This window comes from Clarias gariepinus, chromosome 6, assembly GCF_024256425.1.
Source record: "Clarias gariepinus isolate MV-2021 ecotype Netherlands chromosome 6, CGAR_prim_01v2, whole genome shotgun sequence".
In the NCBI taxonomy this organism is placed as follows: Eukaryota; Metazoa; Chordata; class Actinopteri; order Siluriformes; family Clariidae; genus Clarias; species Clarias gariepinus.
In genome coordinates, this window is record NC_071105.1 from 2681872 (window position 1) to 2702500 (window position 20629).

At 36.9% G+C, this 20629-nt stretch overlaps 1 protein-coding gene across 1 annotated transcript in view; it reads right to left on the bottom strand.

The window, feature by feature from the left end:
* oca2 (oculocutaneous albinism II) overlaps nucleotides 1–20629 on the bottom strand; it is a 105973-nt gene that overhangs the window by 21038 nt on the left and 64306 nt on the right. The window contains exons 19-22 of the mRNA XM_053498972.1: nucleotides 19689–19748; nucleotides 18984–19088; nucleotides 9058–9151; nucleotides 5943–6036 (exon numbers count right to left, since the gene is read on the bottom strand). Coding sequence (XP_053354947.1) covers nucleotides 5943–6036; nucleotides 9058–9151; nucleotides 18984–19088; nucleotides 19689–19748 — 353 coding nt within the window. The remainder of the gene's footprint in view (nucleotides 1–5942; nucleotides 6037–9057; nucleotides 9152–18983; nucleotides 19089–19688; nucleotides 19749–20629) is intronic.

Below are 20629 nucleotides of genomic sequence, written 5' to 3' on the forward strand. Positions count from 1 at the left end.
CAAGACTCTCCATCTAGACTCCATCTTTGACTCGACAGATCCACAAATACTTTTGAATGTTGAGAGGAAAAAAATGAAATAAAATCAGCTCACTGATTAGCTCTTGAGAAAGTGTGGCTGAGCGCCTGCCGGAGATACTCAACATCTCATCTCTCTCAGGTTTTTACTTTTTTTTCCCTGGCTCCCCACGAGCTGCCACCTGCTCGATGAAAGTGTGTTGCGACGTTCCTGGCTGGTGCAGAAGCTTCCCGGTGTCTGGCGCTTTCCCAGCTGGAAGCACGGCAGTGGTCAATAGTGAAAAGGGGAATCTGAATGCCTGTCTGATTGAGCCATGTGGTGTGTGTGTGTGTGTGTGTGTGTGTGTGTGTGTGTGTGTGTGTGTGTGTGTGTGTGTGTGTAGTTGATTCCGTGTGTACTCGAGTATTCTGAGTATGAAAGCATCTTTATGTAAGGAATCAAACCAATGTTTGTGGTGCTGTTACTAAAAAAAAATTTAACAGTACGTGTGTGTGTGTAGGGGGGGGTGTTTGTGTGTGTGTGTGTGTGTGTGTGTGTGTGTGTGTGTGTGTGTGTGTGTGTGTGTGTGTGTGTGTGTGGTGGTGATGAAGCCAAAATTAATCCATTTATTTTACTCACAACTCAAGAAATCGATTTAAGAATCCCCAGTGTAAACATACTCGATGGCATGTTCTGCATTTTTGATTAATTGAATATTTTCTCATCAAAAACTTAGGCCTTTATTTGTCACATACTGTTACAATACTGCACAGTGAAGTTCTTTTTTTTTTTTTGCATACAGTATTTGGGGTCAGAGCCCAGGGCCATGATACAGTGTCCCCTGGAGCAGAGAGGGTTAGGGGCCACACACACAGACTTGCTCAAGGGCCCAACTGTGGCAACCTGGTGAAACCGGGTCACAAACCGCCGATTTTCCGATCAGTAACTCAGTGCCTGAAACCCTTTGATCTATAACTGGACGCCTGTTAGAACTCTGACACTGATGACTCCTTCCACAAACGGTAAATATGCGTCTCTTTACAGAAAACATCACGATAACAATAATTATGCTCATTTTGTTTATCCATTTATTAAAAAGTGTGTGTGTGTGTGTGTGTGTGTGTGTGCGTGCGTGTGTGCTGAATACTCCCCTGAAGTTGATTATTTTCCTAAAATAGCACAATACTTGGCCCAATGTGTTTTATTTCTTTTATACTACACTGTAAAATGTAACTGATGATCTTACTAGTAAAAGTAAGTAATTATAACTTATTTTGAATAAGTTTGTTGATTTTACTAAGTTTAACAAAGTAATGACAACTTTTGTGCACTGAAAGTGATTAAACTAAATAGGTATAATTAAACTTTACTTACAATAATGAGTATTTTGAAATAAGTGGTTATGCACAGTTCCACCAATAGGTAGTGTCGATTTGCGGCAGTGCATCTGACGATGGGCGAACCGCATGGAGAGGTGAGTCATCTCGTGTTTGTCATCTTTTTCAGTTGCTTATTTTACAGTAATCGACCATGTAATAATCAGAGTAAGTAAAGTAGAGATACATAGCAAGCTTGGATGTTATATATTTTTTTTTATCAAATTGTTGGATTGTGCTGGATTGTGTTTATCGGAATGAGCAGTCTACTGTAACATTTGCTAATCACTGCATCTGTGGCTGCATTGTTTTAATCAAGTTTTTGTTTTGAATGGCCTCATTCTTGAAAATTCAGTTAATATGTAAGTTGTTCATTCCGTTCTGATGTAAGTTTTTTGGTTCATGAAAGTGTTTTCTAAATGTTAGTAGGTTTTACACCTGCTTCCAAGCGCATGTAAATTGTGCTTGAAACATACAATGTTCTATTCTTTTAAGCAAACTGCATTTAGTTAAAATTGTGTGCAAAAATATTTTAACTTTCACATCCTACGTTCACAACTACTGAACAAAAAAGGAGAGGTTAATATTGCCTGTGTGACTGCATTTGTATATTCAGTAATTGGTGATAGAACAAACTATATGCAAAACCAGCTGCTGGTGTAATATATTAAACTGTGGATAATCAATCTCAGCCACGCAGCTGAAAAACGCTGTACCACCAAAGTGCTGTCACTGTTTGCATATAGACTATTTATTGAAAGAGAGATAATGCTGAGTGAAAGGCACACATATGCTATTTAATTTTTGTGATTTAATAACAGACACGTTCAACGGTCAAATCTGTGGTTTATAAATCATTTGTGAAATCCAGACTAGCGTTTTCGTGAATGTCTGGTTTACGCACAGTTTTCCGTAAATTTATTTGTATATTTTCATGAAACTTTCAAGAATGAGGGCAAATGTGTGCAGTGCCTGACGAAAACATTAGAGGTTATTTTGATTCACTGATTTATATTTTAATGCTATTTTAGATGTATGATGATAATAACACATATTCTTTTACTTGCAGATCTTACTAGATGATGGGGCATGCAATGGAAGTGTAAGTATTGTTTTTTTTCCTGTGAAAAGAGATTTCTTCTATTGAAGCATTATCGCATAAATCATGGAAGCTACTCTCTAACTTGTCCAGTTCCATGCCTTCACACAGACTGTTTGTGTTCATTCAAATCTTTAAATGCATTGAAGGTACATTTGACACGAAATCATTCAATTGTATATTTTTTTCCAGAGCACTGACATCACTGCAAAGCGCACAGCAGTTCTTCGTGGCCTCCCACTCATTCTTGGAGAAGAAGCCTCTAACTGGTAAGTACCTTTACTATAACCCCCACACAAACATCACATATAGGCATTCGATTATGTTTAAGGCAACTCCTTAATTTGGACCAGATAAGTAAATTCTGCTTTTGTTTTACATTTCTTAATCAAGCCCTTGTACTGTTAATTTTGTCAAATTTCTACAATGTACTTTAACAACAGTTTTTATTAGTTGTACGTAGGACATGGCCCAAGAGATGGTCCTGATTCTTTGGGTGACATATACTTTTGTGAGATTTCCCATTTATAATGTAACAAGAATTGTAATATTGCTGTTCCTCTTTTTTTTTTTTTTATTAGGACTGTGAATGTGACACACCCCAGATTTCCATTGGGATACTGACCGTGATACCAGAAGATTCCCCACAAGCCAGGATTCCCCACAAGCACTGCATTTGGAGGCTTCAAACACCACAATCATCTTGGAAGGAATCATCGTGATGGATGATCTTGAAAATCTTTCAGATGCCATGTGTCTACTTTTTGGGCTGATATATGCACTGAAGTTGGAGTACCCTCCACAGCTCAAGAACACCTTTGATTTTATTCAGAGTGTTTTTCTCTCTCTTGGACACAAATCTCTGAAACCAAAACTACAGTCAACTACAACCTGCTGCTGATGTAAGTTGAGGCTGTTTAAGATTGTTTAAAAGGATAGTTGAATTCCTTTAATCTTTTGGTTGCACAGAAGTTTAATTAAACTTTCCAACTGTTACCTGTCAAACTTTGTTGCATCATCCAGCTGCACTTAAACTGCACTTTTTTTTAGTTGCTTTTGGAGATTAACATGAGTAACAATGTATTTTTTGTTTATCAAAAATAAATGTTGTATATTGTATGTATTTTATGTTGTAATAACATAAAATGTTAATGCTACATTCAAAAAACAGTTTACAGAGTTGGGTCATCTGACTTTGTTTGGTACGCTGTAGTACCTGAAGAGATTCAATATATAATAAACTGTTAAACTCAAGTTCAGTTGTTGCTTTTTGTCTTAACTTATTGTTTTTAGTTTAGCTTACTTGAGATTTTTAAGGCAATCGGTTTCCTAACATTTTCCTAGTAATGTGAACACTAATAGAAAGTTAACTCAAATAATGATTTTAAGTCAACAGTACTTAAGTATACTTGATTAACAAGTTGTCCCTACAAATTGTGTTAAGTTATGCCAACTAAACATTAATACTCTACTTTACTTGGAAATTTTAAGGCAATCGGTTTCCTCACTTTTTCTAAGTAAAGTCAACTTATTACATTTTACAGTGTACAGTAATATTTTAATAATAAATTAATTAATTAATAAAAATTTATATAAAAAATGCAGCTTGTCATGTTTCGGCTGACACTGTTAAATATCTTCCTTTGATTGTAAATTATAATTGAGTAATTGATATCTTAAGGTGTCTTAAGATGTGTTTTTATTTAATCTTTTTTAAGATGCATTAAGTAATTGATCATTTATAATAAGTGCATACATTATATAAGTGCTTAATCCTTAAAATCTTTTTTTTTAATGGGAAAAAATTATTCTAAGCCATTAGAGTACTTAATAATATTAATAAATTACATAAAATTACATATCATATATTAATATATAACGTATAGCAATACATTGAGTATTAAAATAGATATAGAAGTTTTACTTTTCCTGATGTGTGTATACATTTTTTTTTTGGGTCACTTTGTCTACACACACACACACACACACACACACACACACACACACAAATAATGCATGACATCCCTAAATTAAAAAAAAAAAAATTGTAAGAAAGACAGGTAGGAGAAGTTAAATAAATTATTTTTCTTATTTTAAATTTAAACTTTTTTATTCTACTTTATGTTAAGACTGATTTGCTGTAGACAACATAAACTTATCCAATAATCGGAAGCTTTAATGCTAGTATAAAATAAATAAACTTTGCTTTGTGTTGATATTATAATTTAAACCTACTATGTCTGATGTTAAGTACATAAGAAATATTAACTCCACTAAAAGTCCCAAGATAGTGTTGAGTACAAATAATAAAATAGTACAAGTAGAATAATATATTTACAAAGGAGCTGTTAAGTTGTTTTCTTATCTCATTTATTCTTGTGTGTGATCAGATGTACAGTACAGAGGGGGATCATGGGTAAATGTACATTTTCATCTATAGACAACCTCGCTTTTTAAAACTTCTTTTTCGCTGCCAAGACTGGAAGGCGTTCTGGTTTCACTACTCGGTATCAAAAGATTCAAGTTATTAATTACATCTAAGAGCAGGCTTTTCACTTGCGTCTGTTCGAGCAGCTTCATGAGGAGATGAATGTGGAGCACAAACACCTTCTAGACAGATGTTTGTGAAGGTAGATCGCTGGACAGAGAGATTTTCATCTGGAGAGAGTCACCGCTGGCAGCATGAGAGGATTTGCAATGCTCGCTTACCTTATTCACATATTCAACCTCCTCAATGGACTCAATCTGTCACTTCTGAGTTGAACAAGTGCCTTTAGGGTGGCAGATAAAGTGGCTGCATTCGTAGCCAAACTGGAACGGAACTGTGGGGACGATGAGGGGACAGGGGAATATTTGACATGTTTCAAACATTAGCTAGATTTTGGAAAAGGCCCGAGTCTGAGACTTCATTGTCCCAGCTGGTGCACGATCACCCGTCTTTACTCTTAAAAGAGTTCGAGCATGACTTCCCAAACTCAAAAACCCCAGGAACTGGGAAGGAATGGACCCGGAGGCACATTTGTGAACATGCCGGGTGAATCCGCCATGTCTGTACTCGAAGAAGATCAACTGCTTGAGATGCAAACGATGATGGCCTTAACATCACGAGGGGGAGTCAAAAATTATCCGCACTCTAGCTGTAGAATTTATTTGAAACCAATTTTAGAAAAGAGAAATACAGAATTTTTCTAACATAAGCTCCATCAGCTCACTAAATAATCACTAGAGCGTTTTTATATTGTATATTATTAATTTGTGCATATTGTCATTTTTGAATTGTGGTTTTATTTACTTTATTCCCTTCTGATTTCATGTACTGTAGTGTTGTGTGTCTGTGTTCTTATGTTGAAATGCATCATTAGAGTAGCAATACTAACTTTTTTGTATATAGTGAAATTAAATCATTATATAGTATTTTACGTTACTACACTAAGTATAGAATATTAAAAAGGATTTAAAAAAGTCCAAACCTGAAGAATTCCATGAACGAAAACCCGTATCCATGTTGTTCTGCAATTCCAGCGCACACGACGTTCGCCGACGCACCGATCAGGGTCCCGTTACCTGCAGATAGATGGATAGATGGATGGATGGATGGATGGATGGATGAATGGATGGATGGATGGATAGATAACCACCCAATTAAAGATAATGTTATACAACAGCACAGTTAATTTCCTGATTCTGAGTGAAAACAGGAGTTCATTAAAAATAATTAGGACAGAAGAGAACAACACTGAATATATTTTACAATTCAAAGCATATGACACTTTAATGAAGCTAATAAGAAAAGAATGCTGTATACAAACTAAAATTTATCATGGGGGTGTGGTGAGATGGAGCTACAAGTCAGAAAATTATTATTGTTTTCTTTCAAGCCTGCTAAATTATTCTCCAATGTTTATTTTCGAAGAACAATGCGCCTTTTTTTTTGTCTGTTCAGAGTCACCACTAATGCTTTCATGAAGGTTCCTGTCTTTGCTTTCATTACAACGACTGCAGTCGTACTAAAGTAGATCATCACGTTGCCAAAAAACCACAAAGAAGCATAAACTTCTACGTTCTGAAATAAATATATTTATTCTGATCCTGTTTTTAACGTCAATCTATTGTTCCTTAAGAGATATACAGTATGTGTGTACACTGATCAGGTTGTGATCATGGTGCTCCCACTGATGTTGGACGAGAAGGCCACTCTCGCAATCTCCGATCCAGTTCATCTCAAAGGTGCTTGATGAGGGTCAGGGCTCGATGTTCGGACCGCTCGAGTTCTTCCACATCAAACTCATCAAACCGTGTCTTTATGTCCTAGGCTTGTGCACTGGGGCTCAGTCATGTAGGAATAGAAAAGGGCCTTCACCAAACTGTTGTTGGAAGTCTAGCATTATCCAAGATGTCTTGGTACGCAGAAGCATTAGGATTAGGTTTGGACAAATACTTTTGTCCATTTAGTGTGTATGTTACTACTACTGCACAGATTTTGCCTTAGGTTCCACGCAACATTTTTCAAACTGGAGCTCTTTAGGGGGAATAAACATTAAAAAGGAAAATGTAATGACTTTCAGTGGTAAAGACTTAAAACCCTGTTAATATAGATATGTTTTTTACGGCGTTTCTTTTTGTCTCAGTGATCAGAAAGGTACTCCTGTCTCCACTTCAGACACAATTACTTTCTGATGAAGACAACACGCTGCTTCTTCATCAATACCTGCAGGCCCTGGAGCTATTCAGGAAATAAATGAGAAATAGATCGAGCTCTATCTATGATTTACAGAAACGAGGGACAGGAGTTCTCCGAGTCGCTGCAAACTTAAAAATAAACATGTTGTCAAATTTTAAACTGTAAAAAAAAAGACAATTTAGCGCTGTAACAGGTTACACTAAGTTTTTTCAGAGCAGGTTTGCTTTATACTGTACTGTATGTTCTGGACTCGAGGTGATGTTTGGTTGCGCCGCGGCCCGCTCTTAGTGTCACATGTGATTATGTGAGGATAAGCTGAACATGTGAATGCAAGTAATCGTGCATGACATCATGTGAACGAGCATGTCATCACATGTCAAAAAAAAGTAAGTTAAGTTGGAACATTAGTGAATCATATGAAAGAATCAAATGTAAAAGTAAAAAAAAACTTATATACAGTAAAAGTGTCAAATATAAATATAAATAAATAATTGAAAAGAACCATATAAAAATAAATGAATAATGAAAGAATCAAATGTGAAAATAATCAATTGTGCGAATGAATTATGTATTAAAAAAACAAATGGGAAAATGAATGAAGTATAAAATAAATAATGTGAAATAATTAGATATGAAAAACAGTTAATTATGAGAATGAATCACATGTGAAAAAAATAATGTGAAAGTAGTGAATCATGTGAAAACATCATAATGTGAAAACAATCTGTGCGACAGATTTAAATTGTTCAAATTATGATAATTATTATCATTTAATTATTGGTCCCATGAACCTTACAGCAGAGTGAAATGATTTATTCACATATCCCACTTTGGAAGCTGTGGGACAGAGCGCAGGGTCAGCCAGGACACAGCGCCCCCTGGAGCAGACAGGGTTACGCTGCTCAAGAGCTCAACAGGGCCAGGTGCTGGGGCTCGAACCTGTGACCTTCCAATCAGTTACTCAGTGAAATGGTGAATTGTGAACGAGGCACACGTGAAAATAGTGAATCTTGTGAAAAATTCAAGTTGTGCAAAATAATGAATCATTAAAGCCTTGTGAAAACCAAAGTGAAAGAATCAAATGTGAGAATATAACTTAATTTAATTAATTCATTTGATAAAACCCTCCAAAAATAATACATTTTAAAATGTAATGATGTCAGAAGATTAATGATCATAAAAATTACAATCTGAAAAATAAATCACGGTAAAATACATAAAACGTGCGACTTTTTGGTTTTCTATAAAAGCTGGTCGGACCTGGAGCACAGAGCCTCCGTAATAACTCTGTACCGACGTGGCTTTCTTTTTTTTCTTTTCCTTCGGTCCTGCAGAAAGCCGGCTCGATACGACACGTTCGCACGACAGAGCCTGTCTCCTGTCACAGCATCTTCTCGATCAATAGCACACCTCGTCCTATTAGACCAGAGTGCTATCACACACACTCACACTCACACTATTCCCCTTCACAGCACACACACACACACACGATGTTCTGAGGCGACCCTGAGTCACACAGTACACAATACTTTCAACAGAATTAGCACACACACACACACACACACTCCTCCATCTTGTTTACTCTGTCCTCCAACATAAATAAGAGCCTGAGACTAGTGGGTTTATGAAGCCTCATAGCTGTGCGTTATGTATTTAATGAAGCGTAGTAGAGCTCTATAATGGTGTTTGTGTCGTTAAAAGGAATAATGGACGAGCTCTCGGACGGAACCAGTAATGCGTACAAAGTTAGAAAGGTAGATAGAAAGTGTTACAAAGTTGATTATTATATAAGAATTAAATATCTATGATTTTTATCATTTTTTTGCATTGTTTTATGTCTTGTTTTCGGAAAGATGAGAGTTATTCATTAGTGCATGGAGCACAAGGCTGGAACGTTCACTCACCTCCTAAGCACGCTCCCATGGCCAGAGCGAATATAAGCGGTTTCACCGGCAGGTTGACGTCGACGTCCTGGCTTAGGTTGATCAGCACGGGAATCTGCCACATTAAATAAACAGACAATTCATCAACGTTAGACACAATAACTACGCAGAACCTGAAAGGAACCCGATATAAACTTTAGCTTCATTTAAGCTCTCCATTAACATTCCTCCCCTCCTTCCCTTCTCTCGAAAGCTTTGTGACTGTCAAGAACCTGGCTGTTAGCAGATTGAGTCGTGTTTCTGTACGGCACAGCTCAGGCGAGGAAAGCAAATCAATAAAAAAGCAGCATCGCATTAATCTATTTTTGTTCACCCTAACAGACACGGCCGCGCGAATCACAGCATCAGGAAAATTGGATGGAGATGAAAATACGGTTGGAAAATACCTGTCTCAGCTCGAGTTCAAACACCGTAGCGCTGATTTACTAAAGTTAGCAGAAATGTGCTGTGAAAATACATGACTTTTTTCATGAATATGCAGATTTGATCGTTAGATACCTGGAAAAGCATTATACTTAAAGACTAAACATTCAGCTCCACTGTGAATTAGTTCTCAAATTAGTCTTAGAGTGAGACAACGACTGAGAGTGGGCTTGTGAAAAGCAGGTATTAAATCTGAAGAAAATTAATCCTTTACTAAAAAGCACGACTGTCAGGATTATGACGTTAAGACACGTGTGTGTGTACGTGATCATTTTGATTCATACATACTTTTTACATTTCATACAAATTTCCATAATTTTCTTTTGATTGTGTAAAGCTGCTTTGCCACAATGACTACGGTGGCCGTGAAGTGCAAAACAAAACTGAAAACCAAATGAATTAAAAAACGAAATAACAAAAACAAAACAACAAAACCCAAAACAAAATAACAAATTCAAAACAAACTAACAAAACTGAAAACAAAATAAATAAAAAAACGAAATAACAAAAACAAAACAACAAAACCCAAAACAAAATAACAAATTTAAAACAAACTAACAAAACTGAAAACAAAATAAATAAAAAAACGAAATAACAAAAACAAAACAACAAAACCCAAAACAAAATATAAAATTCAAAACAAATTAACAAAACTGAAAACAAAATAAATTAAAAAAACGAAATAACAAAAACAAAACAACAAAACCCAAAACAAAATATAAAATTCAAAACAAATAAAAAAAACTGAAAACAAAATAACAAATTCAAAACAATTTAACAAAACTGAAAACAAAATAAATTAAAAAACGAAATAACAAAAACAAAACAACAAAACCCAAAACAAAATAACAAATTCAAAACCAAATTAACAAATCCGAAAACAAAATACCAAAAACAAAACAACAAAACCCAAAACAAAATAACAAATTAGTTTTGGGTTTTGTTATTTTGTTTTGGGTTTTAATATTTTGTTTTTGAATTAGTTATTTTGTTTTCCATTTAGTTAATTTGGTTTTAAATTTGTTATTTTGTTTTCAGTTTTGTTAATTTGTTTTGCACTTCAGGGCCACCGTAAATCACAACTGTTAAACGCGCTATACAAATTAAATTTAATTGAATTGGATTTTTAAAAGCACTTTATACTGTAAATAGTAAAAAAAAAATTAATGGATCATCAGATTTAAGCTTCTAGGAAAGAAAGTTACATTTTAAAATATACTCTATGGTAAATTATTTAAATCTCACAGACTTAAACACAAAGTTGCGGTCTTGAGGCCTAAGTCTCGGGAATTGACCTCAAAGCTAAGTGACTTGACATTTGACCTCAAGGCTAAATGTCATGGGAATTGACCTTAAGGCTAAGTGACTTGAGATTTGAACTTAAGGATAAGTAATGTGGGATTTGATCTTGTGGCTAAGTTACTTGTTGTTTTACCTTGAGGCTACGTGACATGTGATTAGACCTTAAGGCTACGTGTCTTGTGATTTGACCTCGAGGCCAAGTGTCTTGCGATTCGACCTCGAGGCTAAGTGTCTTGGGATTTGACCTCGAGGCTAAGTGTCTTGGGATTCGACCTCGAGGCTAAGTGTCTTGCGATTCGACCTCGAGGCTAAGTGTCTTGCGATTCGACCTTGAGGCTAAGTGTCTTGGGATTTGACCTCGTGGCTATGCGTCTTGGAATTCGACCTCGAGGCTAAGTGTCTTGGGATTCAACCTCGAGGCTAAGTGTCTTGAGATTTGACCTCAAGTCTAAGTGTCTTGGGATTCGACCTCAAGGCTAGGTGTCTTGGGATTCGACCTCAAGGCTACGTGTCTTGGGATTCGACCTCGAGGCTAAGTGTCTTGGGATTTGACCTCGAGTCTAAGTGTCTTGGGATTTGACCTCAAGGCTACGTGTCTTGGGATTTGACCTCAAGGCTACGTGTCTTGGGATTTGACCTCAAGGCTACGTGTCTTGGGATTTGACCTCAAGGCTACGTGTCTTGGGATTTGACCTCGAGTCTAAGTGTTTTGGGATTTGGCCTCAAGGCTAAGTGTCTTGGGATTTGACCTCAAGACTAAGTGTCTTGGGATTTGACCTCAAGACTAAGTGTCTTGGGATTTGACCTCAAGGCTGAGTGTCTTGGGATTTAACCTCAAGGCTACGTGTCTTGGGATTTCTCCTCGAGTCTAAGTGTCTTGGAATTTGACCTCAAGTCTAAGTGTCTTGAGATTTGACCTCAAGTCTAAGTGTCTTGGGATTTGACCTCAAGGCTAAGTGTCTTGGGATTTGACCTTGAGACTAAGTGACTTGAAGATAAGTGACATGTGATTTGACCTTGAGGCTAAGTATCTTGAGAATTGGCATGGTTACTTCAGACTAAATCCCAAAGGCCATGTGGCTTAAGATTTGACCACTAAGCTAAGTGACTTGACATTTGACCTTGAGGCTAAGTGACTTGACCAAACAGCTGGACTTCAAACAAACAGTTGAGACCCAATTATCACTTGAGAATAGTTGACTTGACAGCAAAAATTTAGACCCAGATGTTTGTAAATTTTTGAAAAACTCAGCATACATTAAAATATTAGCATGTTTTTTCTCTTGGTCTTTGCCCTTTTTAATCTTACGGGTCACTACAGTGGATCATTTGATCTTCAAGATCTGGCACAGGTTTTACTCCGGCTGCCCTTCCTGTTGCAACCCCTTCCATTTCCTAACCAGGGGTGCGTTTCCCAAAAGCATTGTTAGCCAACTATGGTCGCAAGTTCCGTCGTTACCAACATAGTTCAACAATCCGGTGTTTCTCGAAACCATAGTTTAAACAAACATTCGCAAACAGCGTCGCAAACTTACGTGGTTGGAACTACAGCCTTCAACCTGTGGTTAGAAGCATAGTTCCCTGCCGCGGCTGGGTGTGTTCTATTCACAGTTCACGACCCTACGCACTATAAGTTTCAAAAAATTTTCCCAACCACTTTGAGCGATTTGGAAAACTTAATGTTTTGGTGCTCAGCTATTAGGTTATTCATTTTTCGGTTATTTTGATTACAAATTCACTTTGAAACGATATAACAGCGATACCATCGCAATTATTCTCCCTTCGAAGTGCCCTACGAAAGCATTATTTAGAAGTAGAAGTAGAATATGGACTATTCATAGGTTAAAAACAATATATATATATATATATATATATATATATATATATATATATATATCCTCATCAGAAGTGTCATCTTCCTCATTCACAGCAGCACCAGAAAGACCCCCTCTTCCTCATCAAAAAGCGGGACATTTTCCTTGATTGCAATGTTGTGGAGAATTGCAGTAACTACAATTACATAGCAGCTTTTGGAGGGGTTCAGTTTCAGGCCACCACTGGACTTGCTTTTTTGGTCACACTTGCAAAGTCCCTCCACTTGTTTTTGACTTCCTCTGGGCTTCTCTTATACCCATTTCCAGAAGCATTAATTTTTTGTGCGATTTTGTTCCATGTTTTTTTTTTCCAGAATTTGTAACTGTGTTTTTTAATTTGGAGAAAAGCAAGATTTGATTTTTTTGTTTCCCACCTCCTCCAAAAGAACTGCAAGCTCTTTTTTAGTAAATTGCGGTTTCCGTGTCATTTTTCATCAACTCTCATTAAAACATGGCTGTATGTAAAGGGACTTATATAGGAAATGATCTTGAGCAAATTAGGTAACAGGTGTTCACAACACAATCCCAGCATTTTCAAAACCCATAATTTCTTTTTATTTTAATTGTACTTATGTATCAATACCAAATAAAAATGAGTTTAAATGAAATATAACTAAAAGTTATAGACTTTGATATTCGAAAAGAGCACATTTAAACTGTGTATGCCTATATATGTTTTATTGTACAAATAATGAATGTTGCGTTCGTGACATTATTACACCACTTCTACGTAACGTCACTGCGAAAGCGCATTAAATGCGAGCCGAAGAGAGAGAAAAAACACTTTACAGTAGGGGGCGATATGTGCTTATGGCACTACTCCGCCATAGTATCGAAGAAGAAGAAGAACGACAGATTAAACCAACATGGTTCTAACGATGGAAGTGCGACACAGGTACTATGGTGTTGGGAAACAGTCGTGACTAGTTAGTTATTTTCTTCAACGTTGCATCGTACAACGGTGGTTAAGTAAAGAGCTACATCGTTGTACGGGAAACGCACCCCAGGCCTGGGACCAGCACTGCATGTGGTTGAGTTAAGGGTCTTGCCTAAGGACTCAAAAGTGTTGACCTGGTGGTGGCAGGGCTCGAACCCTCAACCCTTAAACCAGAGCCGGGAGTTTTGTGTAATTACCCAAGTGCACTTATTTAAATTTTGGTTTCCAATTTCAGCACATTATAGCTAACATTAGGAACAAGTGATTAAAGCGCACGTATCTGGGCGTATAGTTAAATGCATTTCTTGTTGAGCTTTTAAAATAGGAATTATAACATTTATATCATTTGATTTTTTATATGGTGTAGCAGTGCTTACAAATACTCTTGCTGTTATTGTGAATTTTTTAGTTCACCTTGTATCTAACAGAAAAATGTTTCAGTCATGTTTCATCGGAATTCAACTGTCCCCTTTATTGCCATGAGTTTGATGGAGGTTGGCTTTGAGCTCTTGTGCTGCTTTGTTGGGATCGATCAGGGCCAAGGTCTTCTAATAAGCAAGTGTAATTTGTAGTAGCAGTAATTTGTTTCTCAGCTCAAGCCAATCAGACCTGATGACGATACGCTTGCGGCTTCCTCATTCGCTCATTTGAGTGCATGTGTGCAGGTCAGAAGGTCGCTGGAGTAGTGATGGTGTTAATGTAATGTGCTTCAGTGGCCTTGTCAGATTATTTACACGTTTCTCAAAGAAGCCTGACGATGGTGAGGCACAGTCCCAAGCACGGGACAGAAGCGTTGCATCAGGAAATGGCTCCAGCATAAAACTCAAATCAATGTCCAGATCAGTGATCCACTGTGGCTTAGTTTTATTTCTCTCTTTATTTCTTTACATTATTCCCTCCTACACTAATGCACTTATTCAAGTGTTTCACTAGAGCTTGGACACCATCAAGGTAGAACGTTTACTCAGTACGCCCGAAGCCGTGATCAGACTGTCTGCTTCAAGTCTAAAATGCCGGCCCCCCAGGAACTCCTTTGGTGTCTTATGGAAATGTCTTGGAGCGAATTAAGGACTGTACAGGGGATGTGACAATAATACTCATCCAAGTTCCTGTAATGTGCGAGTGGTGTTGATGAATGAGTGTGTGTACAGTGCACACACACAGATGCGTCTCTCCCGCAAGTTGGTGAAGGGTTATCCATAATTTTTTAAGGATTAGACATTCTATTTGCTGACTGTTCACAGGAGCGACTGCAGTGGGTTCCGAACCCAACGGGATCGTCATCCACGGACATACGGCCTCCTTTAACCAGAAATTTCTTCTAGTCCCAGTTTGACTTGAACAACCCTCATACATTAGCAGAAAATCTATTGGTTTTAATTTTTGCATAGCTTTTTTTCTCACTACACGTTGCTACTCGAAAAATGTTTAAATGTATTTATTTCCAATATTATGGAAATAATATGCAACAGATACTCTATCATTTCCGCACTTTGTTTTTTATTTTCTTGGATTATTTTCTTTCGTATTTGTGTTGAAATGGTTCACTTCTTCCTTTTTTTTTGTTGAACAGCAAGAGCTGTAAGAAGGCAAATTTATCTCCTCCTTGGATTAATAAAGTTCTTTAAATCTGGAAATCATTATAACTTAAATTATTTGTTTCATTTAATGCAGTACATCCTATTAATAAGTAAGTGTCTAGTAACAGCCAGCTGTGAGCTTTAATTCCCCCCAGGCTGTTCTTGTATAAATACATATGACAAAATAAGTGCGGTTTAAAGTGAAAGAGGTTTACTGTTGACTGAGGCAGTCTAGTGTGAAGGATAAAGACCCTTATTCTTAGATCTCGTCAGATTATGACAAGATGCACAGAATGTTCTGCTGTAGTTACAACTCTCAGGAACAACCAAGTTTAAATCTCTTAAATGTCGCTGTGGCATCAAAACCTGCAGAGTAAGTCCGAGCTTTCATCTTCAGTCCACTATGTAGCCCATTGTGGTTTTCATTATTTTCCTGGGAACACACCAGGCAGACACAGCTGTGATGAGCCTGAATATATTACAGAGCACAATCGCGATCACATTTTCTACTCCATTTTTCCATCCGGCTCATTCAGCCAGGCCGCAGAACAGCGAGGGCGGGCCCAAGCGTCCTCAACAACCTTGCAATTGATCTGACAGGGAAATAGCACTTTTATCTGTCCTGTGGAACACAAATAACTATTCAAATCCCATCTAGAAATAGCCAGGAAGCCTGATACGGAAACCCCTTTCACCATCATAAATCATGTTATCTATTTATAACCACGTTTTGATAATTAACTTATTTTAGAGACTCATTATGTTGCCTTTGAGACCTAGTGGCGTCCATAATGGCAACGCTGTCAATCCCGTCCAGTACAGAGGAAGAGGGGAAAAAATCCAAGGAGATACTACTTTCTGTTAAATTTAATTGAAATTTCAAAACGTTTTTGGCAACCTACAGTATATAACCTGTTTATGACATAAAATATACATAAACATATAAAAGCAAATTTCAGCATCTGTCCTGAAGAAGACTTGATAGTCAAAGTGACAAAAGGCTTTCATAAACATTCATAAATGGTTATTCCAACAGACATAGGTTATCATGTAGAACGTTTGTGATATTAATAAGTTCTAGGTGACATAAAAGTTCATACTTATTCATATATAAGGCTTATCGTAAAGGTGATACTTGTCGAAAAGAATACTTTTAAGGTCAGGTTGAAATAGACCTACGTAAATATTTATAAAGGGTTATTCCATCAGGAGGTCATAACTTGAGGTCAAGGTGGATAAGCCTAAATAAATATGTCCTAAACATTATTTACATAAGCTGTTATACAAAGGATTTTTTTGTCAATATTGAGGTTAAGCTGTCATGAACATCCATGAAAATTGTATAATATTAAGATGCTTATAGCAACAGAAATAATATCTTATTTTAAAAAAAAAGGTTTTGTGATGTTAAGCTGACATGAACCTATACAGTGGAACCTTGAATTACGAGCATAATTTGTTCCGGAAGCAGGCTCGTCTTCCAAAACACTCGTAAATCAAAGCATATTTTCCCATAAGAAATAATGGAAATTAAAATGATTTGTTTCACAAAAAAAAAAAAAATTATTATTATTGTTGATGATGACATAGTTGTTATTATTGTCATTTTAGTTTTTTTCTTCTTCTATTTCTTCTTTTTATTATTATTATTATTATTATTATTATTATTATTATTATTGTTGTTATTATTTTTATTGTTGTTTTATAGTTTTTTAGTTATTATTCTTCTGTTATTATTATTAATATTAGTAGTAGTAGTAGTAGTGGTGTTTTGTGGTTTAGTTATTATCATTGTTGTTATTATTGTTTATTATTATTATTGTTTATTAGTATTATTATTATTATTATTATTATTATTATTATTATTATTATCACCAGTAGTTGATTATAAATTGAATGCCCTGTTATTTTTGTTGTTTCATTATTGTTATTTAGTTGTTAATATTTTTTTCTTGTTTTTCATTAGTAGTAGTAGTAGTTGAATGCTCTGTTATTATGTTGTTATTATTATTATTATAATAATTATAATTATTATTGTTGTTGTTGTTGTTGTTGTTGTTGTTGTTGTTATTATTATTATTATTATTATTATTTTCAGTAGAATGCTCTGCCTGAAGAACTTTGTCAAAAAACACAACAGTGACAGAAAAGCTTGTGAAAGTAAACTCTCGCCTTCATGATGTGTTCTCACACAACAGAAGCTAATTGCCCACACAGCGCTGTACACACACCGATTGTGAAACTAATTAGATATCACATATTTATTCCAAACACACTCTGTGACGTGTCAAACGACCGAAACGTGCAGAACAACAAAGAGGGAGGGAAAAAAAGAAAGAAAACAGGCAGGCATGTTTTTCTCCTTCTTCCCCTATAACTCGATTTAAAAAAGCCACACAATCAATGTCGCTCTATTACCGGCGGATTCGTCCTGCACTGTCACTGTACATACTGTATGGCTCCGTTTACACGGACAGGGGAGGAAGAGAAATGAAAAATACATCAGATGGCTAACTGGAAAAACACAAACAGGATGACAGAAATAAGATTACAGGTAATTTTACAGAAAGGTATTTTTCTTTTTTACTTTTAAGAGTAAAACTGAAGGAGAAAATGTTTAACTGAAAGTCGTTTGTTTCACATCTGCAGCTCACTATGAACAGGTTTATAAGGCATTATTACACACTAATATCATGACCTTATACTAACACTGGAGACTCCTTCCATACATTTTAAGTAAATGAGCAGATTTATTTTATATATAAAAACTCATTTAGTCATTTCAGTACACTGTAACGACAGTCTTGTGTTATGACACCTCTATGTCAGGTTTATGGAGTGTTGCTTTTGGTTGTTTCCACCTCACATGATCATTACATAGTGTCGGCTTCCATGATGTTCCTGAATGTACCACGCCCGCCCATAAACCAGCGCAGTATGTCTGCTTAACGTCACTCTACTCAGGTGTTACTGTATGTCACTTAAACTTCAAGCCTGACTAAAGTTATCTTTACTGTTATCGTTATGGCATCTGTTGTGTTGTCCTGCTACAGTATGTTTAACACTTAAAGTAACGACTGGTTATAAATGTCTGTTAATGTTTTTTCTTTATTCTTTTAAACTAAAGTTATTATTAAGGATTTATGAAGTTCAGTTTAAGTTAGATCTTTAAATAATATAATAAAATACATTAAATCACTGCAGGGTAAGAAGAACAGAACACTGGGCATCGTGCTGTCAGGTGAAGGAAATGGCTTATGTAGGTCTTATGTAGGTCTTATGTAGGTCTTATGTAGGTCTTATGGATAATCACTCTGGATAAGAGCGTCTGCTGAATGCCTAAATGTAAATGTCTTATAAACACTGGAGGAAGGTGAAATGATAATAAATGTTCATATCTGCAATTAAACATACTTTATAATTTAGTCATAATAATGAACAGAAATCAAATCTATTATTTAAAGGGGCACAAATTACTGAAAGAAAGTGAGTGAGAGAGGGAGACAAAGAGAGGGAGAGAGACAGAGAGACAGTAAGAGAGAGAGAGAAAGAGACACAGACAGAGAGACAGTGAGAGAGAGAGAGAGAGAGAGACACAAAGACAGTAAGAGAGAGAGAGAGAGAGAGACAGAGAGAGAGAGAGGGAAAGAGAGAGAGACAGTGAGAAAGAGAGAGACACAGAGACAGTAAGAGAGAGAGACAGTGAGAGAGAGAGAAAGAGAGACACAGACAGAGAGACAGTGAGAGAGAGAGAGAGAGAGAGATCATTACCATGGTAGCAGTGAAGGGAATGTTGTCGATGAGTGAGGACGCCAAAGCCGAGACCCACATGACCAGGATGATGGCGATGGCCAGACGCTCGTCCTCTGGTACGGCCTGAGAGAGGAGATAACAACACAACTGTCTCTCTCTTTCTCTTATACACACACACACACACACACACACACAAGCACATTAACACACACACACACACACCACTTTGTGTTTTCCCATCTTTATTTCTCACTGTTCCCCACAGTTATAAACCAATCAATTCTCTCTCTCTCTCTCTCTCTCTCTCTCTCTCGCTCTCGTTCCTCATTTTCGTCACTAACTGATCATGTGATTATCATCTCTCTCTTCCTCCTTAAAATGATTCATTACTCATGCTGTAAAAGGTCCGTGTACTAAACCTGAGCTGACATCAAAGTGTGATCTCCAGCCGAGCCTGAGCAGCCTCCACACACACACACACACACACACACACACACACACACACACACACACACACACACAGCTTTTAGAAACGTACAAACTACCAACTGTCCCAATCACAGAGAATTAAGTTTAAAGTTTCCGTACTGTACAGAACTGAAGGCCCACACTCACTGAAAGTCAATACACTGACCGAGCACTCACCTGGCACACACACACACACACACACACACACACACACACACACACACACACACCGGCTCAGCCAGGTGTCAGACTCACTTTAATTAACGCTGCAGTCTGAGCTCCGATGTAGTCAATCAGCTGAAGCTGCGCCAAAGCCTTTAAAGAACACAAACACACAAGGGTTTAAACACACACACACACACACACACACACACACACGCACACACGCACACACGCACACACACAGCCTAGTTTACTCTCTCTCACACTCTCTATAGACTGTAGTTTGTCTCATTTTCTCTGCTGCTCTCGTCCTGTCTCTCCTCTATGTCTCTTTTTGTCTCCGCTTATATTTAGTCACTTTTTTGTCTCTACTTCTTCCTGTCCCTCTCTTTTTTGTCTCTCTCTCTTAGTCTCTACTTGTTTCCCTTTCTTTCGCCCTTATGTTCCTGCGTCTTTTTTCCCTCTGTCCCTCCTCTGTTTATCTTCTCCTTTTTTTTCGTCTCTCTCTCTCTTATTTTTTCTCCATCTCTCTGCTTCTGTCCCTCCTTCTCTCTGTCCCCTATGCCTGTCTTCCTCTCTTACTCTCTTTATCTGTCTCTGCTTCACTTGTTTTGTTTTTTCCACGTGTCTCTCCATGAATGTTTCTCTGTCTCTCTTGGTTACTTTCTCTCCATTGTCTCTTCCAAATGTGGAACTTAATGTCAGTTTAATCGTTGTGAATGATGTACGTAAATCATCGCTACCAAACATCTGGTGCAGAGCATCGCGCAGAGAGAGGAGGCAGGAAATGATAAATGTACTGTGTGTTTTAATAAATAAATAAATAAATAAATAAATAGGCAGTTAGCAAAAACAAACAAGTGAGAGTGTATCTTACACACATGATACTTATTTATATCTCCTTACTGTTCACGCAGGATTAACTCTCAGTTTATTCTTCTCTCACTCTCACTCTCTCACTCTCTCACTCTCTCTCTCTCTCTCACTCTCTCACTCTCTCACTCTCTCTCTCACTCTCTCTCTCTCTCTCACTC